The sequence below is a fragment of the Montipora foliosa genome, chromosome 4, assembly GCF_036669935.1.
Source record: "Montipora foliosa isolate CH-2021 chromosome 4, ASM3666993v2, whole genome shotgun sequence".
Classification (NCBI taxonomy): Eukaryota; Metazoa; Cnidaria; class Anthozoa; order Scleractinia; family Acroporidae; genus Montipora; species Montipora foliosa.
In genome coordinates this window covers 19,207,580-19,231,378 of record NC_090872.1, presented here as the reverse complement: position 1 = coordinate 19,231,378, position 23,799 = coordinate 19,207,580, and the positions used below count along the sequence as shown (strand labels likewise).

The 23,799-nt window shown below is 39.8% G+C and overlaps 2 protein-coding genes and 1 long non-coding RNA gene across 10 annotated transcripts in view; 2 read left to right on the top strand and 1 right to left on the bottom strand.

Annotated features, from left to right (window-relative positions):
- Window positions 1-18,811, top strand: part of LOC138000172 (adhesion G protein-coupled receptor B3-like) — a 35,060-nt gene extending 16,249 nt beyond the window's left edge. For 2 of the 3 annotated variants that reach the window (XM_068846389.1, XM_068846391.1), the window contains 15 exons: window positions 781-1,131; window positions 2,685-2,796; window positions 3,049-3,181; window positions 6,402-6,478; window positions 8,282-8,408; window positions 8,655-8,755; window positions 9,631-9,730; window positions 10,539-10,692; window positions 11,547-11,613; window positions 11,711-11,777; window positions 12,777-12,853; window positions 14,940-15,066; window positions 16,032-16,061; window positions 16,984-17,151; window positions 17,508-18,811. In XM_068846389.1, the coding sequence (XP_068702490.1) occupies window positions 781-1,131; window positions 2,685-2,796; window positions 3,049-3,181; window positions 6,402-6,478; window positions 8,282-8,408; window positions 8,655-8,755; window positions 9,631-9,730; window positions 10,539-10,692; window positions 11,547-11,613; window positions 11,711-11,777; window positions 12,777-12,853; window positions 14,940-15,066; window positions 16,032-16,061; window positions 16,984-17,151; window positions 17,508-17,594 (1,778 nt within the window). In that variant the 3' untranslated portion in view covers window positions 17,595-18,811. The remainder of the gene's footprint in view (window positions 1-780; window positions 1,132-2,684; window positions 2,797-3,048; window positions 3,182-6,401; window positions 6,479-8,281; window positions 8,409-8,654; window positions 8,756-9,630; window positions 9,731-10,538; window positions 10,693-11,546; window positions 11,614-11,710; window positions 11,778-12,776; window positions 12,854-14,939; window positions 15,067-16,031; window positions 16,062-16,983; window positions 17,152-17,507) is intronic. The other variant, XM_068846390.1, reaches the window with a different exon arrangement.
- Window positions 9,756-23,799, bottom strand: part of LOC138000175 (uncharacterized) — a 15,000-nt gene continuing 956 nt past the window's right edge. The window contains exons 2-3 of the long non-coding RNA XR_011123073.1: window positions 19,275-19,495; window positions 9,756-10,451 (exon numbers count right to left, since the gene is read on the bottom strand). This is a non-coding gene — a long non-coding RNA (uncharacterized lncRNA). The remainder of the gene's footprint in view (window positions 10,452-19,274; window positions 19,496-23,799) is intronic.
- LOC138000170 (TPR and ankyrin repeat-containing protein 1-like) overlaps window positions 20,186-23,799 on the top strand; it is a 56,311-nt gene continuing 52,697 nt past the window's right edge. For 2 of the 6 annotated variants that reach the window (XM_068846387.1, XM_068846382.1), the window contains exons 1-2: window positions 20,186-20,307; window positions 21,181-21,265. The gene's annotated coding sequence lies outside the window, so the exon portion shown is untranslated. Of the gene's footprint in view, window positions 20,308-21,180; window positions 21,266-22,315; window positions 22,517-23,460; window positions 23,676-23,799 lie in introns of those variants that run through there. The other 4 variants (XM_068846383.1, XM_068846385.1, XM_068846386.1 and 1 more) reach the window with 4 other exon arrangements.

The following is a 23,799-nucleotide window of genomic DNA, read 5'->3' as shown; positions in this document are numbered from 1 at the left end:
TCAGGGACAATGAAACACAACGAAACAACAGAACAGAACAATAACAACAACTGTTAAGAACCTCAACTGGCCGGAGGCAAACCAGTTGGCTATTTACAAGTGCAGCTGGGAAGTTGAACCAGGGACTACCAGGATCAAATTCAACGAGTGGTAAGAGCGAGTCTTGAACCCGGGATCTCCGGATCTCAAGGCAAGCGCCCTAAGCACTGGGCCACACTGACGCCTTCGAGAAGCTCCAAAATGGTTTACAAGACGAAGTTGAAACACTTTGTGTTTATACAACTCTGAAAATATTCGAAAAAATGTGAATGTGGCTTTTTACGATAAGGAGAATAATGTAGATCCAAGACGATGTTATCTGCCTTGGTCTTTTGGATCTTCAGACTTCAGATAACAGTTTCCCCAATCTGCATATTTCTTCCTGAATAAAGTGTTTCTGCGTTTAAACTCTCTGACTTTACTGCTTGCATGAACTTGTGCATCCCACGTGAACGACTATTGTCGTCTTGTTCACTGATAAGTTTGAGCGCGCGTTGATTTGACAACTCAGATTTAAACAAGTCAAAGCCCTGCCTGACAAATACATCGTGCACTATACTTTTCTTTCATAGCGTCATTCTATACCCCCTATGTCTGTGTTCCTAAGCAGTGATGCAAATCGATCCGCTAGATCTGCATGATCCGCCCGACGTAGAACCCTATTCGGTATACTATTTTAACATTCCCGCAAACATTACCCAAACAGCTTCCCTCTAAAATGTCTCTTCCTTTGTATCACAGATTGTACCTTTAATGAAACAAAAGGTGAAATCACTTCGCCACGTTTCCCCAGAAACTATTCAACGGGGGTAAATTGTGTTTGGTTCCTCTCTGCACCTGTCAACCACACCGTGAAATTAACCCTGAAGGAATTTCAACTGGAGGAGGATAAGAAATGTTTCTACGATTACATGGAATTTTACAATGGAAAAGATATCACAAATAAAGATAACCTGATCGGAAATAGACTTTGTGGAAATCATAGTGGCGACATTATCAAATCATCTGGACAGAATCTATCAGTTGTATTTAACTCGGACAAGAGCGAAACGTCTAAAGGTTTTCGAGCTGTGTGGAGTACAGAGGAAAAAGGTAATGCAATATTTACTTATTTACTTATATTTGCTCGCGTATCTCGCGCAATACTGGCATTGCTTCAAAATTAAGGCATGACCTTTTTATTTATCAACTCAAACAAATCTATTATAGGCTTGTATACCCCTATTTATAATATGCTGTAATAGCTTTGGGCAGTGCTTATAAAACGCACCTACAACAATTACAAACCAAACAAACTACAAATTCCTACGATTAATGTCTTTTGGAATGACATCTGGACGCTTCATAGAAAGTGCTATCCCTTACCTAAATCTTCAAGATATTCCAAAACCGTTTTCGCACTCTAAGATTTACCCATTTGTGGCATAAAGGACTTCTGCCAAACGTGTTTGATAATCTTTTTCAATATGCTAGCAGCCATCATACATGCTATTCAAGATATGCATCTAAGCAAATCCTCTGCAAGCCGCGTCCTCGAAACAACGTGGGTAAAAAAATGTTCTCGTTTCAGGCAATAGATCTCTGGCGCCATATTCCTCATCACGTGAAAGACCTCACTATATTTTCCTTTTCCAAAGAAATCAAACGCAATTTGCTGTCAGAACAATACTCGAAAGTAACCTGAATAGAAATTTTATTAACTACAACTCAGTCAATTATGCTATAGTTCTTCTCCCCTTGTCTCTCTCTTTTTTTATTAAGATGAACTTAAGAGTATTAGGGGCTAACTCGAAGACCTGAGGGTTCCTTTAGCCTCTAGGCTCCAAATAATTAATTGCCATTCCTTGTTACCCTGTTGTAAATTTTTAATGTTTATAACATTTTTTTTCTTGTAATATTTCTAAGTGTGAGTCAATAAAAGATTATTATTATTATTATTATTATTATTATTATTATTATTATTTCCACCTTAACAGGCTGATCTTTACCGCTATAAAAACCTGAGAAAACGGGTCATAACCTATGACCAAGTGTTCCACAAGATCTCTTCTTCTTAGATTATATATCAAGCACCTTTCTCAGAATCCTTGCTGTTCCTAATTATTATTATTATTATTATTATTATTATTATTATTATTATTATTATATATTTTTTTTATTATTGCAGTACTCAAAAATTTGAAACCTGATTATTTCAAGAATAATGCTTAAGCCCTAAGGCCTTCTGCGGGAGAGCCAATTGTTGCCGCGTACAGCCATACATTTGCAGCGATGTTTCAAACGGTTTGGGATTCAAATCCCGTTTCGTAACGATACTCGAGAACACATGAAGGACTTCTTCGTTTTTTCAGTGCAAACCCAAAGCATGAATGTGTTGTACTTGAAACTTGGAGAAGTTGCGGCAAACATATTGACCCTTGCAAGGCAGTACTTTTTTACATGCTTTACGGATTTTTTTCCGTGTTATTCTGCGTTTAGAGAAAATGTTCTGACCTTCATTGATTCCCTCCTTTTGTTCCCAAATTAATTAATATTTTTGTATATAACATCATTGAACTCACCTCTGTAAAGGAAACGTAATAATGACAGAGTCACTAGGGGTGACCCTTTAAAGCTCATTTAGAGAAAAACTTGCTTCCTTTCAGAAAAAGAAAAAGTTGTTTCACAATACATAACAACATTGACTATGATCTACAGTCCAAATGTCAACGAATCACATTTTCCTCTCGGGACCGCAACCACATGCACCTCTGAAAGGTAAGTATTTTAAAGAACAATTGTAACAACGTGTCCAATTCTGTCCTGGCTTTCTGCCTTTCAATCTATGCGCCAGGGATCGTTGAAAAAAATGAGTTCCTTGGTATTGGTTGTGGCATGCATGCAATTTGTTGATATAAGTTCAGTTGCTCCATCGATTTTTAAAACTGTTGCGAGTAAACCTATGATTATCAGACAAACAGCCTCGAATGAGCATTTTAAAAGAGTGCTGTTTCGTTAATTTTGTTCCAGCAGAGCCGCCGACAAAGAGTGCATATTTAATGACAAGGTATACATTATCTCCCGATTAATAAGCACTCAAATGGGATGTACCCTTCCGCTGACAGGAGAGAGCAGGATTGTTATCAAGTTTGCACACATCATGGTAAGAGCTGCATGAAGAAAACGCCGCAGTCTTGCGCGTACTTGTGGGATAGTTATGGACGCAGAAAACCTAAGATAGAAGTTGTTAGTGGACATAGATGAGGGCAGGAATCTACTCCGCCTGTAAAACGGAAACCTGCGGTGGGACAGTTTGAAAGAATAACTTCGTGTACTGTTACTACTTTATTTAACCAATTCATTCCCTGTAGACTTTCTTTCGATCGTGAGTATTGCAAAACATTGGGCTACGACATGCTTTTAGCCACTGAGGAAGTGCAAAAGTGTTAAGTATTCTCTTGTGACCCATGGACAGGGCCACTGTAACCTCCACTTTCATATCTTGCTGTACAATTCTGCAAGTAAAGAATATAAATTAATGCTATGAATGGCTGCTCTAGGGAGAACTGAGAATTATTTAACGTGTGCCAATATGCCACTGCACACTCACCTAAAGAAAAAAGAAAGCTAGGTAATAACAAAACTCAAAGACATGGTACTGACTTCCCAACTGAACAAGTTTCACAGAAATCGTATCAAATTCTTAAGTTAAATGGCCTGTGTACGCAATTAACATTCATCATTGAATACATGTTCAATGAATAGGCCAGTTTAGTATTCTAACGGTTGGACTGGATCTAGCATGAAATGGAGGCTAATGCGGGCAAATCAATTTGCATTTGAAAAGATTTGCCCGCATTAGCCTCCATTCCATGCTAGATCCAGTCCAGCCGTGAGAATTCGAATATGGTCTATTGACCGAGTGCGTTATTCACACTGGTAACCAGTCGTTTCGCCTACGTGTCGTTTCGTCTACGATTAGTTCGCCTACGTCTAGGGTCGCCTGATTCGCCTACGTGTCTTATGTATATAATCGGTCAGTTTGCCTTCGACCTATGTGTCCAAATTTTGATTGATGTCGATCATAGCCTAAAGTCTAGGCACCCATTTCAAATAACACTGAAAACAATATTTAAGTCTGAGCACCCATTTTAAAATAGTTAGCTTTCAATAACTGTGAGTTAGGGTTAGTCTGCAGTCTGCAAATGTCGCATACCGTTTCTCAGCAGTTTCTTGCATCCTGGATAAAATACAAGCGTTCTTTCCGAACTTTGACAAATCGAATCCACTAAGCATGCTATGCACTAAAGATGTAAGTGATCGCAGAGTGAGATTTCATAGTTTGAGTGTGCTCGTGTTAGTTCGAAGGACCTCTATGGCTTTGTCTACGATCTCGCTTTTGACTAGCTAGATTCTTCTGTAAAAGTTTGTCGTTAATCGTGCAACAAACCAGATGATTTAAATGCTTTACATTAATGATACTCATAGTCGGCGAAAGGACCAAATGCGCAGGCATCAGGCGTAGGCGAATCGACCCGTAGGCGAAACGACCGAACTTCCTTCTTGAGTCTTTCAAGTCAGATCGAACCAAAATAATAGCTTGTTCTGGACCGAATTTACAAGCTGTATGAGTGAATAGCGCCTTGGTCACTGAGCGACACAACTCATTGGAATAAAGCTTACTTTGTTAACGATAAAATGGCACAATGGCCACCGAAGTACACAACTAGCTCGGTAGATTCTATTCGTGGCGCAATGACCGACGAGTTATATAACTCGGGACGTTTATTTTGTGACTGCACAAGCTTTATGTATTTGGTTCGATGTAACGCCAGTAAATTGACTGCTGAGTCCGTATTTCCTTATATTTAGCCTGACGGCGTGCATAATAATTTCTTCATCGAAAACGAACACAGTCGAGTACAAAACAACTCTATTTCTGTTTGAAATATTCCTATCAGGAGTCGCATACACTTCTCTAAGACTCTGACGAAACATATTTAAAAAGAGAGCATAATAAAAGACGATTTTTCTTACCAGGAAAAGGCTTTCACAATCCAAACCCAAAACGTGCCGCAGAAATTTCGGAACACTTCACAGCGCTCAAACAGAATTAACTCAACATTTAATATCAAAAGCGAAGCACAAAAGTGAAGTAAATAAGTGTCGAGGTGTCGAGTGCCTGGTGTCGCTCCCATCTCAAGCGAGGGAAATGTATGTCCAAAAGACAAAACATCCTGTAAATCACAGGATACCCACCTGTCGAACACACTGACCCCCTATTGACCCCCTACAGACCCCACTAATGAACCCCTCTAAATTGACTGGAAGTAATAATAATAAGAAGAAGAAATATAGCGATACGTTAGACCTATTTACGATAATAAATATAGCAATTAATTGTCAATCGGCTCACCTTCGAGTTTCAAGATGGCGGAAGGATAGTCGATCTGCTTCGTGCCATCGTTTCAACTCCTTTCAGCACAACCGAAGAATTATCACCTGTTTTGTAGTCCACTTCCACTAAAAAAACAGAAGACAACTGCTTTGCTCGGGAAAATGTATTGAGAGAACGGAAAGAAACCGGAAGAACTTAGTAGTGCCAGGTCGCGTTCGACCATTCCACACCATGCTTTTTCCTTGTAAAAAATTGAGAGAAGGCGATCATTGGCGATTCTTTATCAAGGTATAAAAATTATAAGGATCTACAAGGTAACTGATATACCGGATTCCCACACGGCAATCATGTAAAGCAGTTGTAATTAGTTTTAGTTTTTAACTTAAGCTTAACTGATGATTTTCCGTGTTTAAATAAAGATTTACATACATACATACATACATAATTTCAATTATGTTTGTGTATTTTAATGCTAAATAGTTCTGATAATTTTGTAAAGCCGTGTGCAGGTGTATTGATCAGGGATCGATTGCGAGATGAGTCCCCATGTTGATAGCTCTCGGTCCCCACTGTTTACATATGTGTTGAAAGGAGTTGAAACGATAGCGCGAAGCAAATCGACTAGTCTTCCGCTATCTTGAATTCGAAGGTGAGCCGATTTCAAATAACCTCTGTATTATCGTAAATAGGTCTTCATGTATCATTGCATTATATTTCTTATTATTATTTCCAGTCAATTTAGAGGAGGTCAATTGAACGGGGATCAGTGTTTTGTTGTAGCTCCAAAAATATGAATACCAATTTCATTAACAGTCTGGATAGAACAAAGTGACAAAGAGACCTATGTATGTGTTATATATTTTAAAATTTGTGTATGTTTTGGTCATTTTAATATAAGAATCTAAATGTAACTTGTTTATACTCTATATAAGATGTTTTTAATGTAAGAATTCGCTAACTCAGAATCAACGAACTCTCATTTTAGCATGAAAACCTCTTCCCGACGATTTACAACGGAATCAAATATTGTGTTATCTGGAACAATGTAGCTAAGAAGTATACGTAAGTACAAAAAAGTTAAAATATTATCAAGTTCAAAGTTAGGTCAATTACTGTTAACTGGCTCGATGCGGGAACTGACCTTGAGAATGTAACTTGTAGCAGCAGGGACCAAAGTAACGAGAAAGAGGCTCAGGACCCTGGTGAAGGATCTAATCAACGTGTAACTATTTTAACAAACGAGAAGTGAAAGGCTGACCAAGCAGTGAAGGAATATCTGTTGTATTACATTTTGAACGAAAAGATTGTTTGCAGCATGATAAATCGATGTAATACAGCAAATTGCAACGTTCCATTAGCCAAATACCATACACTTAATGTATGGTCCCAAGGGAAACAGTTAGTTTTGTTTTCCCGAGAGTCCTGATGTTCGTCTCGGGAAACATCAGGACTCGAGGGAAAACAAAACCAACTAGTTTCCCGAGGGACCAGACATTAAGTGCTTTGTTATATATTTAGATATTCCCTTCACAGCAGCAAAACATCCGGCGCGGGCAACAACCGCTGAATTGTATCCCGATCGGGATACATTTAAATTCGATCAGGGCACGTGACCAAGAACCAATCAATCACAGTTCGTCACTTCCCAGAAGAACGATGAAAATCAAGTGGTGCCCAAGGCCTGTCTTGGGCAAATGCTGGGGGTAGTTTTAGGGAATTCATTTCGAGGAAACTGTCCCTCCGATTTCAGCCCCTCCCCAGCCCTCCCGCTGGGAGGCATTGGGACTAATTAGTCTAATATAAACGCGATTCGCATTCCTAGAGAGAGACAGGCCGTTGATGGCAGTGATTCGTAAGTAGATGACGAGTCCACAACCACTGGAGTTGTTAGTTGTGCTTGAATTGCGAACTGCACCGCACATTCAACATTATAAGTTACTCGGGATTGAAAGCCGGTTTTTTAACAATTGAAAAAAGCTGTACATATGCCACATGTACCATATGGGTAACAAAACTTGTATGTCACTGAATTGACAAATAGAAATTACGACTTTTTGTTTACCATTTTGTTGGAGATAATCACCGCCGCTGTTTTTTTTTTTCAATTACGTTTTCGAAAAGTAGTCAGATTAACCTCAAGGGTCGTTCAGACACATTATATTCTTTCTTTCAAAAATCCCGCTTTAAGAAAGATTATTGCTGAAATCATGCTTAACTAGGGACTTAAAAAGGTTGAACGCTTCAAATTGCAGGCTTGGAGCCTAGAGTCAGAAATAATGCTATTTTCTTCGTGTCAGAAGTCACATGCTCCTAAATCTTGATTACAACTCATCTGTTTCCTTTGAAGAAATGAGCAAAGACATTGGCGAATTTGAAGATCTTCAACAATAAATTATAAACACATAGAGCGGTTTTCAAATGACTGTCGTAAAACCAAAACCAAAGTAATTACTTTGGCCAATCAAAAAGGACGGTTACAATCCAGTAAACCAATCAAAACTCGAAGTAATCACACGTAGCCGACACAAAGCGCGGGAAAATGTGCACGCGTGAGCCACGATTGGTTTTGGTTTCACTTGTGATTGGTTGAAAAGTTGGCGCGAGAACTTTGAACCAATCACTGAGTGAAGTAATGCAAAACCATAGTAATTCACTAATTACTTTCGACACTCAATTGAAAACCGCTCTAATTCGGTCACAGTGAATACCTTTTCACGTAAGTGCCTTAAATGGTGTGAAGATTCATGTGAAAAAGTGTGCCTTCACGTCTATCCGCAGCCTCTCTTATTATCAGCCATGCATAGTTTCTTAATCTTTCTCGACTAATTAATGCAAATTAACTGTGTGAAATATGGCCTTTTGCAGGAGAAGAGAAGACAACGATCTGGGTGCCTGGACAAGGCGAGGCTGCATGCTCACCTCAACTAACCTGACACACACTTCTTGTGCCTGTGATCGCGAAGGCCTTTTTGCAGTACTTGGGCAAGAAAAGGTATTTGAACAACCTCTTCCAAGATGCTTCGACCGACGGAAAGAAAACTCAGTACTTTTTAAATGTCCAAACACCCATTGTTCATTGACACCGAGACCCATATCGCGACCTCGCCCTGTACTCAAGACAAAGGACTCCAAAAGACCAAAGATCACTAGGGTTTTTCCAACTGACAAACCCAAGTAACAGCGTGGTTGAAATCCAATTTCCTTAAAAAGTGAATAAGAATTTGTTTTCCTCCACTAGATTGAATCCAGCAAGCTAAAATTGTTGGCGAATACTTACATTGGAATCGGAATTTCATATTTCATTCTCATTCTGGCCATTGTGCATATTGTCTGGAAAATGTAAGTGTTTTCTTAGTAATGGTAAGCCTGTTTTTTTGAAGACTGTGCTAGCGGTTCACAAAATAATCTGCTGTTGTATTGAGCTAAGAGCGAGTTTCAATCGAGTGTCGTAAAACCAAAACCATTACTTTGGCCAATCAAAAAGGACGGAGACAATCCAGTAAACCAACCAAAACTCGAAGTAATTACACGTAGCCGACACTAAGCCCGGGAAAATATGTACGCGCGAGCCACGATTGGTTTTGATTTCACTTCCGATTGGTTGCAAAAGTGGCGGGAGAATTTTGAACCAATCACTGAGTGAAGTAATGCAAAACAAAAGCAATTCGCTAATTACTTTTGAGAATCAATTAAAAACCGCTCTATGCGACGTCTGCCGGGTTGGGTGAGAGGGTAACACCCGTAATACGAAAAAGGATTTCATTTACTGAAGATGCTCAATGTTAACCCCACAAAATTCTTTGGTGGGTTGTCAATTATTACTGGCAGTAATAAAATGACACCTACGAGAAAACTGCATCAACAACTTAACACTTAATGGTGAAGTTTGCACAAAAAGCAACGCTCCTCTGGAGGGCTTCGAAAATAATTCGTATGCAAATGACAATGACGATGATTAGGTCAACAAAAATGCACGTAAAATGAGATGTTGCCTTCAGTATTCTGGAAGCATTTGTTCCCAAAACTCTTGGCTACAGGATAAAAAGGCGGGTGCGATCCCATTGGCCTTCATTAAGTCCACTACTGAATTAATGATGATGATGATGACGTTCAGTTGACAATGATAACGATGCTGATCACTGGTAAAGCATGGTAGAAGATGATGATGATAGATGATGAAGGTAATTTTCCTTTTCCCATCGTTGTTTTGACAGTGAAATCCACGGAGGTGAGGTCATGCGCATTAACATGTGTGCAGCCATTATTGCGATGCAGACCTTCTTCCTCATTGGTGCCCACGTCCCCGCCCAACAGGTACAAGCAACCTATATCACTTTAAGACTCTAAAGACAATCGCGAATGGGACAAACGATTTAGAGACGACAGTCCTACGTTGTGTCTCCGGGTCAAGGTGACTACCGTTGAACAGTTATCACTTTTGCCGAAGATGCATTGTATCGATCACTGTCGCCTTTAAATCTTTTTGCCCGGGTTGTGATTTTCCTGCGCATCCACGTCAAATTGAAACGCTACTAGTAGTCCTTCGAATGGAGAATCGAGCAATGTATAGGCTACTAGTGGCCTCTTTTTCATAAAGAATTGTATCCTGAGATTTAATCTCATGTTCGTTTATTGTTCTGGACGGAGACAGAGATTCATCCAGTCAAAAGGCAGTGCCTCAGTAATCGCTTCATATATGTTTAGTAGGAAAAGTAATTGGCTGCAAATAGACTGGGTCAGTAATCCCAAAGGTCGAGTACGGCAAACATAAAAATAGCGACATGCCTTCTAAACAATTAAGGATTCCGACTCGATTTAAGTCTGGCCTCACCTCGGAGTGGAACAAAATGCTCGGTCTAGAATTCGACTGAGCCCTGTGCATATGCCGAGGAGTCTTAAAAATATATATTACTTAATTATAGGACTTTCAATTTATCAACGTAGTTTGCAGCATGAAATGTCAGGTAGCCTCTTCCGCAATAGAGTCTGTCAAAGCTATTTGAGAAGGCCATAAACGGGATCGAACGCTGAGTATCTGCAAGATAAAAAGCAAACACCATCACCAACAAACAACACGCAGTCCTCCAAAAAACCGCAAAATCTGTGTTTTTTTTTTTTGCAGACTCTGTGTGGTTTTCTTGCATTCGCCATTTATTTCTCCGTCCTGGCGGAATTTTGCTGGCTACTGCTTCACGGTTTGAGAATCCACGGGAAAATCAAGAAAATTTTCTCCTCAAGTCTAAATATTGAGATTGTCTATGTCGTCATTGGATGGGGTAAGAATAGCTTCAATTTCCCATTCATTCGCTTGTTCGTAAATCCAGCATAACAAATAATCCATGCACTCTATAAGACCAGCAGAATCATAATATTTGATTCTGCTTTGTAGTGAGTAAAAAGACGATTTTTACAATGACTGCGAAATTCTCGCGCGCTCATTGGCTAATTTTTATTGTCAATAAACGGACAAACACATGAATGTAATGAATGTACAATTTATGCGATAGATAATGATGCGATATTGCTCGTGTCAGATTGGAGTTTCTCGCATTTTTGTCTCTCGTTCTTCTCGTGTTTTGACTTAATTTTGACCCCTGTGCCTTTTTTTACTGTAAAAAACAAATTGATGTCAGTTTTTCATGCGTGTCCTGATATTGACAATGAATTTCGTCATAACATTGTCAAAGTAGTCTGCAGGTCCACTCTGTTATCGCCTCGTGGATCCCACTGCTACTTTGACGTGTTATGATCAAATTCATGATCAATAACAGGACAGACGCATGAAAAACTGACATTAATTTGTTAAATTTCTCCCGACGCAACTACCTTGCACAAAAGTAGTGAGACAATCCTTTTGAACAATTACAACAGAGGCCCAACAATACCCCCTCCCCCACTTCCCCCACCCAAGCCATGTTGTTTCTTAAGAAGCCGAAATAACCGAGTTGCTATCCCTCAAAATTGTTTGGAAGAAGAAGGGGATCCGAAACATGAAGATTTAATCCATGGAAATAATTGGTTTCGAAATGCAGAACTTAAGTAAAGGGTGTCTCGACAATTTTGTCCAGGCTTGAAGCTTACTGACAGTGTAAGATGATCGTGTTTCTCATTTTCCTTTTACCACTAATAGGGTTGCCAATGCTTCTCGCTTTTCTCGCAATTGGTGTGAAGATTGATCCGAAACACCCGGACGAAGTGTAAGAACTGACATTTTTGTATAAGACTAGTTTTTTTTTACTCTCCGACTCACAATTTTCAGAGTGCTCATGCTTGTCATATTTGATAACTTAACAGATGTTGGGAAGCCGCCGCTGGGAGCTCTATGTGGGGTTACGCTGCACCGCTGGTTTTGATCAGTTTGGTAGGTCATCACGTTCACATATTTGTGCCTGTTAGTTGAACTGAACTCAACCAGTGCTTAACAAAACCACCATTTGAAATTGACATGTAAAATGATAATTTAGCTAACATGTCATTCATTTATTTCACATTATAGCTACGAAATTCCTCTGTCAAATTATGTTCCTGCCACATTTTTTTCAATCCCCTCGCGCTTGTTTTTTTTATCGGTGTTTCTGCGTCCTAGGCGAACAATATTCTCATAGAAGACCAGGGTCCCCATCGGCTCACCAAATTATTTAGGAAGAGGACAGACTATCGAGCCACGATTCGATACTTGGCAGTACACTGTCCACATCGATCAATCATCTTAACCAAACAATTCCTCTGCAAGCCATTGAATATAATTAACTGCACATAATGCCGAGAACCATTCACCTTTTCGTTGACTGCAAGCGGCTCTTTTAGCAAGGAGATACAAGAGATTTTGAATTTGTTTTTCACAGTTTGCGTGAGGGTTGAATGTGGCGTGCTATTAACTAGTCAATAGCCCTTTTCACGGTTAGTTTTTCTCATTTGCATTGCAATGTAATCTAGCATGTATGTGAGGCAATTTCGGGCTATTTTGTAGTTTTAATCCGAAATTGCCTCGCATCCACGTTAGATTACATTGTATTGCAAAAGAGAAAAACTAACCGTGAAAAGGGCTATTAGGAAATATATTTTATATACATATGATCATTTTCAATTTAATTATCAATTGAAGCTGTTTGTCAACTTTTCTTGTCTATATGTTGTAAAACCAAGAATCGAGAAGCTAGAGTCTGTAACTATTCTGTTTCTCTGGACAACAACGTGCTTTCGACGTAATCTATAACGGATCTAGATAGGATGCGACTTCAGTCCAATCAAAAAGGAACCTTTTTTCGAAAAGGGGCCCAGTTTTCGAAATTTCACCTAAATCTTTTAATTTAATTTCAATACTGTTTTCCCAACACTTTTTAAATATTTTATTCCTCAGTTTAATGGAGCGATCTTGATAAAGCTTCTCATTCCAACACAGGATGTGAGAGACGCCTACGACCACAAAGAGTTGAGGTCGGTTTTCTTGAAGAAACCCTGTAGCCGGCAACTAACTTTAATTTAAACTTATTTAAAAGCAAACGAATTATTAATCTGATCCATAACGTAAGGACTCAAGCTTCCTTGAAAGTAGTTCAGATTGTTGGTTGGCAGGAAATCATCTTCAATAGGCCACTTCGGAAAATACCATAATAATCTTTGTTTGTCCCCCCAAATTTTGCATAAGCATTGTTTCTAGTTTCTCTTGGGCCTTACAATCGTCCCAAGAGAAAACAAAAACAATGCTTATGCAAGATTTGGGGGGACAAACAAAGAGTATTATGGTATTTTCCGAAATGGCTTATATAATTAATAACGACTATTTTAATGGTGTACGTGTTTTGGTTGAAATCTCATCCGTCATCATTAAAGTAACTTGGTGGGATATTGAGAAACTTAAGCGAGGACAACGACGACGGCTACAAGAAGAAGCGGAGATTATCCCCCGTTATTGTTCTGAAATAATTTAGCGATTATTCCAAGTCGTTCGACGTGGAAAGTGAGTATCTACATTCCAGAACATGAACAAAATTGGTATGAATGGTGTGGATCGATGTTTGGAGAGAAAATTGAAAATTCATAGTCAGGTACTCACGTCCTCCGCATGCAACCTCGTCCCCAGGGCGCCTTTCGCTGGCTTTGGGTGCCAGGGAAAAGCGCCCTGGGGACGAGGTTGCTCCACATGACCTCGAATTTGACCATTTTACGTCGTTGTCACGACGCGAACAACAAAGAAATGTATCAAAATATGAAACGCACCAGCGGGGCCTGCAGAGCTATTGTTTTTGATAATTAAGCCTGTTGTTTCTGTGGCTTTCTTGTAGCCGTCGTCATCATCCTTGCTTAAGCTCCCTAATTAATACAACGAAAAACAACAAATGTCATTAATTGCGTGACAAATGCCATTAATTGCGTGACATTAATAACGTGACAGTAAAAGCCAATTCGACTGTCACCAAAGTGAGACAACATGGAAGTTGTGCGATGGGCCCTCTTTCAAGAGTTTCTTGAGGGTTGAGAGAGACTGCTACTCTTGGTGGCCACCTAAAATCAATTCGATAGTGAAATTCCTCATATCCCCAGAGCCGCATTTGGCGCGCGTTGACCAATAATCATGCTTATTTTATAGATACTGATGAAATACCAGGATTTTTCCTTTTACGAAAGAAATAATATCTTTTGTGCTTTAATTAATATAATTCTTCTCTACTACATTAACATTTTTATTGCAAAATTTTACATTATCACGATTTGTTTTTCATAACTTTTATATCTTGTGTCATGTTACACAACGTGCGTGTTTTAGCGGTTGGTGACCACTTTTTGATCATTTCGAAAACGGGTAAAACAAGTTGTTTTATTTCTGGACGTTTCATACTCAGGGGCACCCAACGAATCTGTTCCTCACATTATCTGTTCCCCAGAGGAATCTTGCTGGCTGGCAAAAATACAGGTGTTTCGATTAGCTGGCTGGGAAATTTTGTTATTGATAGAGGTTTTGCCTGGGAATTTCTGACTTTTTCTAGCATTTCAACCCGAGCTGGCTGTAGAAACTCTGAAGACTGAGGACGACTAAAAAAAGAAAAAAAAAAAGGACCCCTTCCCTCTCCCAGAGAGTAGTCACAAACATACGACGGCTGGTCAGAGTGATTGCGCATGCGGAAAAAACCTGTTTTGTCCCGGTTTTGTCGCTTTTATTCGGTCGCTCCGGATCGAGGGATTTGAAAGCGCGCGGAATTCCTGGCTGGGAAATAAATTTGATCAGCTGGCTGGGAAACCAACCAATTTTATCTAGCTGGCTGGGAAATTTCTTGTGTGTCTTGCTGGGAAAAAGGAACAGATAATGTTTTCCCAGCAACACTGAGAAACACCTGAAAATGCCTTAATAACATTTATTTTCATTATGGGGTATAATAATACATTTTATAACAAATTGGTCGTTGGGTGCCCCTGTCATACTTTCAGCACTCGAAGATAAAATTCGTGTCCCCAAGTGGCCATGTAATATCCTCTATATTATAACCTCCCACTAAAAGAAATAACTGTCCGTTTGATATTGTAGGTTTCGCGTGCTCAAGGACTTCGTATTTTTGTTCTGTTTCGTGCTTACTTGCACATTTGCCTATCAAGCCGTTGAAGAGGAAAGATTTTTCGAGCAGTATTTGCTGTCAGCTTTTGTTATCATCCAGGTAAGAAATACTGAGTTCAAATAACGTTCTCTACGAAGCAATCCTTTTCGAGATCCCTCAAATTCTGCTCTGTCTGATTCACAATAGAGCACAGTTAAATGAGTTAAATGATTGATTTGAGGTATTCTAGCCACGCTTAAGTGATTGGTTCATACGAGCAGAAATGGCGTATTGGTGAGAGCACTCCCTTAGGATTCCACTCGAATGTCGACCGGCTTCGATTTCCAGACTTATTAGCGTCACATTTGGGTTGAGTTTATTGGTTCTAATGCCTTAGGTTTGCCTTTTAATTAAATGAAAACTCTCTGAACGCCACTATCGCGGCATCAGGTTATATCAAAAAGCGCAGAACCTCATTGATTTTATGCTGTAAAGAAATCGAACGTCCAGAATAAGAGAGGGCTTTTTGACAAGTGCAGCCTAAATCTCTTTGTTTTGCTCCAACGTGATAAGGACAAGGTTCTTTCTCTCTTTCCTTAGAACGTCCGCGCGGCTTCGCTGCTCGTTATTTGCCTCCGGCGCCAGCAATCGCACCGGTGGCTCAGTTGGTTGAGTACCGGGCTGTCACGCGGGAGGTCGTGACTTCGACTCTGGCCGGACCAACACTCAGGGTCTTAAAATAACTGAGGAGAAAGTGCTGCCTTTGTAACTACATCTGCAAATGGTTAGACTTTCAAGTCTTCTCGGATAAGGACGATAAGCCGGAGGTCGCGTCTCATAACCCTTCAATGTTAATAATCCTGTGGGACGTAAAAGAATCCACAGAGTAGGGCACGTAGTTCCCGGTGTTGTGGTCTGTCTTCTGTTGTGTATCATGGTTGGGAGGGTAAAAAAGGGGCCACAGTAATTGGCGCAAGCTGTTGTGGCGCTCTGCCAGCTTGACTGGCAACGTTAATAAAATAATCCTCCCAGATGCGCAAGTTACGTCGGCGGTTTTCAAATGTAACCCTACTTTTATGTTTCAGGCTGTCGTCATGTTTGTCTTCGGACGAGAGGTAGGAAATTGGTCGAGTGATCAAATTTAAAGAAATACTGCAGCAAAGACAGAACCGAAATTTTTGTGAATACATTTACAGTGGATTCTCAGCCAGGAGAATTTTCAGAATCAAAGAGATATAGTGTCATCCGATTACAGCATATTTACGCAAAATCTGCCGAACAAATTTGGTCCCACATTCAAACGACGGGCATTTAGTGCCGTGGAACAATTTTCATAAATGAAAATCCCGCCAAAGCTGAAATTCATCCAGTCAGATCGCTACGATAAGAAATGCTAATTTCCACTTTAAATAATTGAAAATGTAAAGTAGCTCTGAATCCGCTCCACAGAATTTTTTTTAAACTTTGCATGGAGTTTTATCTTGGCCTGCTACTCATTTTTGAGCAATAAAAAATTGGGGTCACCGAGTCCGTTTTTCAGATATAAGCAACTAAAGCCAAAATATAGGGTGTTTTTGCAAGGCTTTTCTGTTGCTATGGTAACTTGTAACGTCACAAAAATAACTGCATCTTGTTCTGCAATAATTTGTGTTTCAGATAGTACCAGAACATTGCTGTTGCGTGATAAAGTGTTGTAGTGTCAGTCCCTCTAATAGCAAGGTCTCTTGAAAGTGTTGAAACTTGTTTGAGCCTCCTTAATACCGGGGTGACGTCACAGACCGCTTTGAATTGTGATAGTTCCTTGAAGTCATCTGTGACTTCAACCCGGTATCGAACTCATTAACCAAACTGTGACCACTTTTCCCGTCTTTAAAAGCGAATAAAAAAGTGAGCTTTCAATAAAAAGCTTCTAAAAACAACACAATACATTTGGGACGATTTCGGAGAATAAATAAAGTGGAAGGCACTTCAGTGACCATAAAGGAACTCAGCTAATCTCGAAGAAGGATCGATTTAAAGGTTCGTTCATGTCGTTAGGGTCGAAAAGACTTCGTCAAGCGAGTCCCAGAACCCAAACCGGAGCCAGAAATAGCGAAAGAGGAACCAGATGAAAATATTTACGAAATCATTGACCTGGAAACGACGTCCAAGGAGAAGAACTTGTCAGACGGTGCAGCCGTGAGGAGGTCTCGCAAGAGGGCCACAGTAAGCACTTTATGGCAAATTATTAAATCAGAAACCCATAAGGGTCGAAACGTGTAACGCGCGTTCACAGCTTCCGAATATTCAGTGCAAACCGATTGGTTGAATGTGTTCAGTGCTAAGTACCATATTTGGAAACCCCTCGCTCTTGTTGTTCCAAATATGGTACTTAGCAAATTGAATATTCAGAAGCTTGTTTCCTGTAGCACACAAGGGGCCGTTACACATTTCAACCCTTATGGGTTTCTGATTTTATCAAATCAGCAAAATGAAAACTATTCGGTTAACCTTGCCTTATTATGAATGGCATTTGAGTTCCTACATTTTGATGGTAACATTTTATTTTTGTTTTCCTTCAGAACAAACAAGCAGAGAAGATCACCGTTTGTACCTTGAAAAATCTCAACATTTACAAAGAAGGTGGACAGTACGTGATCGAGGCTTAAAAGCAATCAGAGCTCGTCTTCGTTGTCAATTACATATAGTTTTCAAAGTGAAATCACACCTTGAGATGACTCAACGTTTTAGAATTTTGTAAATGTTTTCATAGCATAGCATAGAGATTATATGATGCGCAGTAGACTGGCACTAGAGTCTCTTCAGACAGTCAAGCAGTCACACAAAAAAAGGGAGTGAATATGGTAGTTTGTTTGCGTAAAAACAACCATAAAGCTATCAACGTACTCTAATTCCCGTTCGTAACATCCGGTAGGAAGTCTTCTCAGCGCTCACTAAGTGTCCCACTCCATGAAAGCGGAACAAAGCTAGATCATCTTCTTCGGAAAGGCTTATCTCTTTCGCACTGATCAAAAAAAAATTTCTCAGATCTCACGAAAGATTCTGCTGCCTGTCAAAAGGCATGAACAATCTCTTATTTTGACTTTTCAGTAGCTCGATGTCTGTAGTTAACAACCAAGCAAATGAACTGAAGTCAAAGACTTTGCAAAAAGCAAATTTCATTCCCTGGTTTGCTATGTAATGCTGCCTTGATATCCTAAAAACGGCAAATGCAAATGACTTCGCGTTCATGTTTCTTAGCTGGGCGTTTTTGCTCTCTTGTATTAATAACACAGCAAGTGACAGCCCGGGGAGGGGGGTACTCCCTATAATTGCCTATACGAGGAGGCTCGGCCCGAAAGGAGTACCTTTTTCAAGCTTCAGGTATATGGATACCAGGCTAGGGATTTCACGAGCAGAAGTATATGAAAGGGTAGGGAAATCTGTCATTCAGGTATCAGTTAAAAGGGCCTTTTCGTGAGAGGTAATATCGTTCATTAACTTTATTCTAAAGGCTAGAAAGGGGATGCAGTGTTCTTAAGTAGGTTTGTGAAAGGGGTACTATTTTCCAATGCAAGGTGTATGAAAAGGGTATCATTTGTCAATGGAAGGTATACGAAAGGAGTATCTTTTCTGCCAAAAATGGTATATAAAATGGTAAGGGGTCGGACCTCGGCGCGGAGCCTCCACGTGTTAATTTTTTTTTAGTTTTCTCAAGTGCGGCGCTTATTTACAAATTGGACCACACACAGAAATATTTGTACCTGTACCGAGATTAACAGAAACGTCCGTTGATTGTCGTTATTTGACGAGTAGTGAAATACGATCACTGTGAACTGAAGAACATCGATTTTTGATGCAAATAAATTCCCCATTCTGTGTTAGAGTTACCTTTTATTTTTTTTTAATTTGACGCAATTCCTCGACGCTTTTCCTCAAATGCGGCGGTTATGCGAGAGCGGCGCCAGGTTCCCATTACCCAGAACTTCCATCTGTATTGATATTGTACGCTTGAATCAACCCTTTCCCGTATCTTTCTCTTTTTAGAACTACTATATTTTGACGTATGTGACTGAGAAATACGTGAAGTGAATACGTGAATACGTATGTGACGTAATAAATGGCTGACCATAGGTCTCTTATGATTGGCTATCGTGAAAACACCCACTAAAGCACCTTCCCCCTTCCCCTGCTTCTAAAAATAGAAAGATACGAGAAAGGGTTGACTCTGAGGGTTAATATGGAAGATGGAGGCTCCGGGTAATGAGCTCCTGGTGGTACTTGTTCGGGGAAGGGTGGGGGCGCTTAATAGAGTAAATACGGTAATAGCTAAAGGCTAATAAACTTACTTGTGGTGCTCAATCAGACCAGACCACAACACCGGGAACTCCGTGCCCTGTTCTTTTCGAATGATGTGAGTGATCAACCGGGCCTACTGTGTATAATCCTTATCCGAGAAGCTCCGCCACTAAGCCAGAAAGCAGAAAGCAAACAACATGAATTGAACCCTCGATCTTGGTAAGGAATCGGGTGAACTGGAAGAAATTTATCACTGCTCTGTCAAGTGCGCCTGTGAAGAGATGGTGATGAGTGGCGGGTGCTCGTGAATCGGTGTAAAAAGCAAATTAATTTAGCATAGAATAATTGGCTAGTAAAGGAATAATAAATCAAGAAAGAATAACAAAACAATGAACTCAAATTTTAATCTATGGACTGGACTCGGTGAAAAGGAGTTCGTAAACTATGCACAATACTACACGTTCTTCATTATCTGTCACGCAGAATTACAAAAGAGGTCAGACTGGATGGAATACAATGAGAAGGAGGTATGGTCGGTTATGGGCAGTTTCAGGCTGAGGTTTAAATTTTAGAATCTACCAGAGAGGTCTTTCCATCGCTAGTGCGAAACCCATTATCTGCATAATCAATAAATGTTTTATTTGCAATCTCAATAATTTGCAATGGAATCCAGTGGGAAGCAAAATAGGAAATCAAACAAACTCTACCTTTTATACTCGCTAAAGTCGACTAAATAGTCTATGATTGTCGGCGCGATTGGATTACTTTATGAAGAAACTTTAATACTACGTCGGTTGGGAGTAAAACACGAAAAATTAGGTTCTATCAAACGCTGTAGACCGAACCCAAAACACGCCTTATGGCACAGTTACATACTTTGCTTTCCGAGTATATTTTGGTCGGTGACGCGTACTTAGCTTATGACGTAGAGTCTTTTCCGCCGCAATTTCCACGTTTTTCTGGAAATTTTAGGTTTCTCTCGCTCCTTGCTCAGTTGCTACGATTTCTACATTATGGATATTATGGAGTTTCGCCACCGCTACTTTGAAGTAAATATCATCTTTTAATAGGAGCTAGACCAAAGTAAGTGACCTGTGTTGTTTTGCCCTTGCAAATTTCATTTTGTTTCCTTTGGTTATTAGTCGGTTTCTCGAATAGGTCTTCAGTGTTAATTGTTAATTAGTTATTGATTCTCTAACTCAGTAGTGTTTTATTCTTAGCTTCGATCCGTTTTCGTTATTTCGAATTTCGAACCACATTAGGGCCGTTTATATGAGAGAAAATAAGCCGCGGCTTACTCTGGCCGCGGCGTACATAATACGCGAAAGGAACTATTTATACGAGTATAAACTCCAAGGCCAGGATAAGCCGCGGCTTGAGAAAGCCGTGAACGTAGATTTTGTACCATTTATACGGGATGTTCGCGTCTTATGTAAGCCGCGGCTTATTTTCTCTCGTATAAACGGCCCTATTGACACCCTGCAATCCACAAATCCTACACACGCCTGTATCGCCATCCTTCGTGAGGAGAGTGCAACGTTGCGCATACTCAGAAAGAGTAAACCAGATTAAGTACGAGGCAACCGACCAGTTCACAATTACAGTCATGACGAGACCTGTGCATTCAAACTACTGGCTTATCAAACTGTGCCTTTGTCCCTTAATTGCTATATACAATGCAAATGATCGATACGTGCTCCTTTCTTTTCATTTTTCTAAGGATTTGCTCGTGCGCATACAAAGCTTGCAGGAAAGGGTGATATTTCCCAGAAATCCGAATTGCCTTCCGAGAAAAACATGTCATGAATAAACAGAGAACATTTTAAAATCAGGACAACAGATATTTCAGTTGAGAGCACGTTTATTGGCTGAAGGATCTGAGTCACGGGTGGTTGTGGCAAATTAAGATAATGCTTTGAATTGAATATTTATAAATGTGTCTTTTTACGATCCCAGGATGGAGGTTTGCTTTTGTAATTCCAACTCTGCTTCATTTGAGGGAAACTCGAGGAAAATATTACCAACAGCTTAACCAAAGCAGGTATTTATGATCACGTAAGACTTTCGATTGAGTAAGTGTTTCGATATTCGCCCGTTCACGGCCTTTCTCATCACTTCCGCGATGGTTAAACAAATCATTCAGTGAAAAAACTTCAAGCAATTGGTTTCGGCTCTAGTTGCAATCGTAAACAGTCGCTTTTCAGAAATGCGATTCGAAAGTACCAAATCAAAGAAATGACATTTTAAAGTTGAGTTGCGACGTTAGGTGGACAAATCTATACATAATTGCTATTATGATTATTAATTTTTTTGTTGAATGTAATATTGACAATTTACGTGATCGAAATATCAACTCGAATTCAGATAACCTACTAGCCCTTCAAGTTTCTTTCAAATTCATTTTCGGTGCCGAATCGGAAAGTAAAGGAACATTGAATTTGGAAACTCAGGGAGCAGGGAGGGCACAGTGGTGAGGCCACTCGACTCCAACTGACCGGTTCCTTCTGCAGGTACCGTAGCACAGATTACGTAAAACAAAAGAAACAAAAGACAGAAAACAAAACAACTTGTCCCAAGTGACCAAAAATACAATGCTGTCCGGTACATGAAGAAAGACCCAACTGTCCAATTCCCAGATTCAGCGTCATATGTTGGTTGAGTTTTGTTGGTTCTGTACTCTGTACCGAGAGGTTTTTTTCCGGGTTTTCCCGAGTCTTCCCTTCTCCTCAAAAACCAACCAATGATTTGATATGAGTTGATTTGATTTGATTTCAGACTTTACAGTGTCCCCAATTAATACCTCAGTCCTACTTAAAAGCCATTATTATTATTTAGACTTCGATCGTCGGCTTCACGTCATATTAAATTCCTACAAAAGGAATCGGTTTGACGAAACAGAATGACGTTTGGAGAAAAATGTTCAATACAAGCCAATTCACCACCGTTATGCTTTCTAGCAACTTCTTCCGCCGTTAAAAGGAACCACGTTTGACGTAAATACTGAATTATCGAGACAGGGCCGGTTGAGGTCATCGACGCTTCGCTGATAAAGGAAATTGAAATGGTTGTTTCACGCCAGTTGGTTGTGAATAGTCATGACAAAAGATTTCTCTTGAGGACGACAGAAACCTTTAACTGGGTGTAGGGGTTTATAGTAGTGTCCATTCGTCACACATCAAACGCCACTGATCAGACTGAAAGTACGTGTTTTTACCATTATACCAAGTATATCACCGATGCAATACGCGGAAAAATACTCGATTGATAACTGAGATCTCAGTGACGCGATTTAGTAAGTATCCTTTTGCATATGAGAATAAGGCATACTAAGGGCGCGTTCGATTGACCCTATTCCGGAATAAGAATACGTAGAGTGAGGATTAAAACGGTATATTTGGCGCGTTTCAAAGCAGCAAGGATAATAAAAATATGTTTAAAATAGCATTTTAGCAGATACTTGACAATTTTAATGTGAGTCTCCGTAAAAACGAAGGATTTCTAACTTATATTCCACGTATTCCTATTCCGGAATACGGTCAATCGAACGCACCCTAAGATCAGTTATGTCAGTTATCCTTGCAAGCTCTTGTAAGTTTCAACTGTCGAACTGTGTTATGAAAGTTGCTGTAGTGTATGCAGTGAAAAATTACGAAAAGGAAATGATAGAGACGCAGACAGGCCAATCAATTGATCACTCCAGTTCAATTTTTAATGAAAAAAGAAAAAAATTCACTCAGCTCTGATCATGAAGGTTTAGCAGACGTTTGTCGACATCACATTTGAATGTTTGATCATAGAATTGCATAATCATTAACAACGGTGACAATGTCGCAAGCTACAGTCTCTGACAAAATTGTTGAAACACTTTACAATACCTTGCCCTTCCACAATGTTGTTTTGGCCATTGTAGGCTAATTTGATATCGCTTAACATTTTTTCGAGTCTAATTTGGCTGGACAAAATCAACAAGAGAAGAAAACAACGACATTGTGTTAGTGTGCACGTACACGAGTCACCACTATTAATTAGATTTAGCAGGATATTTTTTCTCAGTGCATTGACAACGTCACATGCACATTTGCCTCAAAATTGGCTATGTTCTCTACTACAGTGTCAAAAACAATCGATTCACCTTCTGTGTTTACTGCCCTTTCTGTCTGTTTTAACATCGTGGTTCAATTGTGCGTTTTTCTCACCAAAAAAGGTTTGACTCTCTGGTGACTCGTTGAATTACAGGTGCACGCTGATTAACTTTGTGAGAAGATCAAGGCCGAATTGTTCTTTATCGGGAATTTGTGCCGCATGAAATGAATGAAAAGACTTTCGACCAGCGAACGCGCTTTATTGCAGTTTCCCATTGGTCTAACAAAGGTGAACTCTTCCTTGCTGGTGCAAAATATTGGAGAATCGGGTGAAAAGTCAACATCCCGTGCGGACTGTTTTGAGTGCAGGTAAATGAACTTTGTGGTCTTCCAAAAGAAGTGAAAAATCGTTCCGTGCGTTAATTTAGGGACACCAAGGAACGCCATATATTTGAGAAAATCACTTCATTGCTGTCAGTACTGACAGTTACGG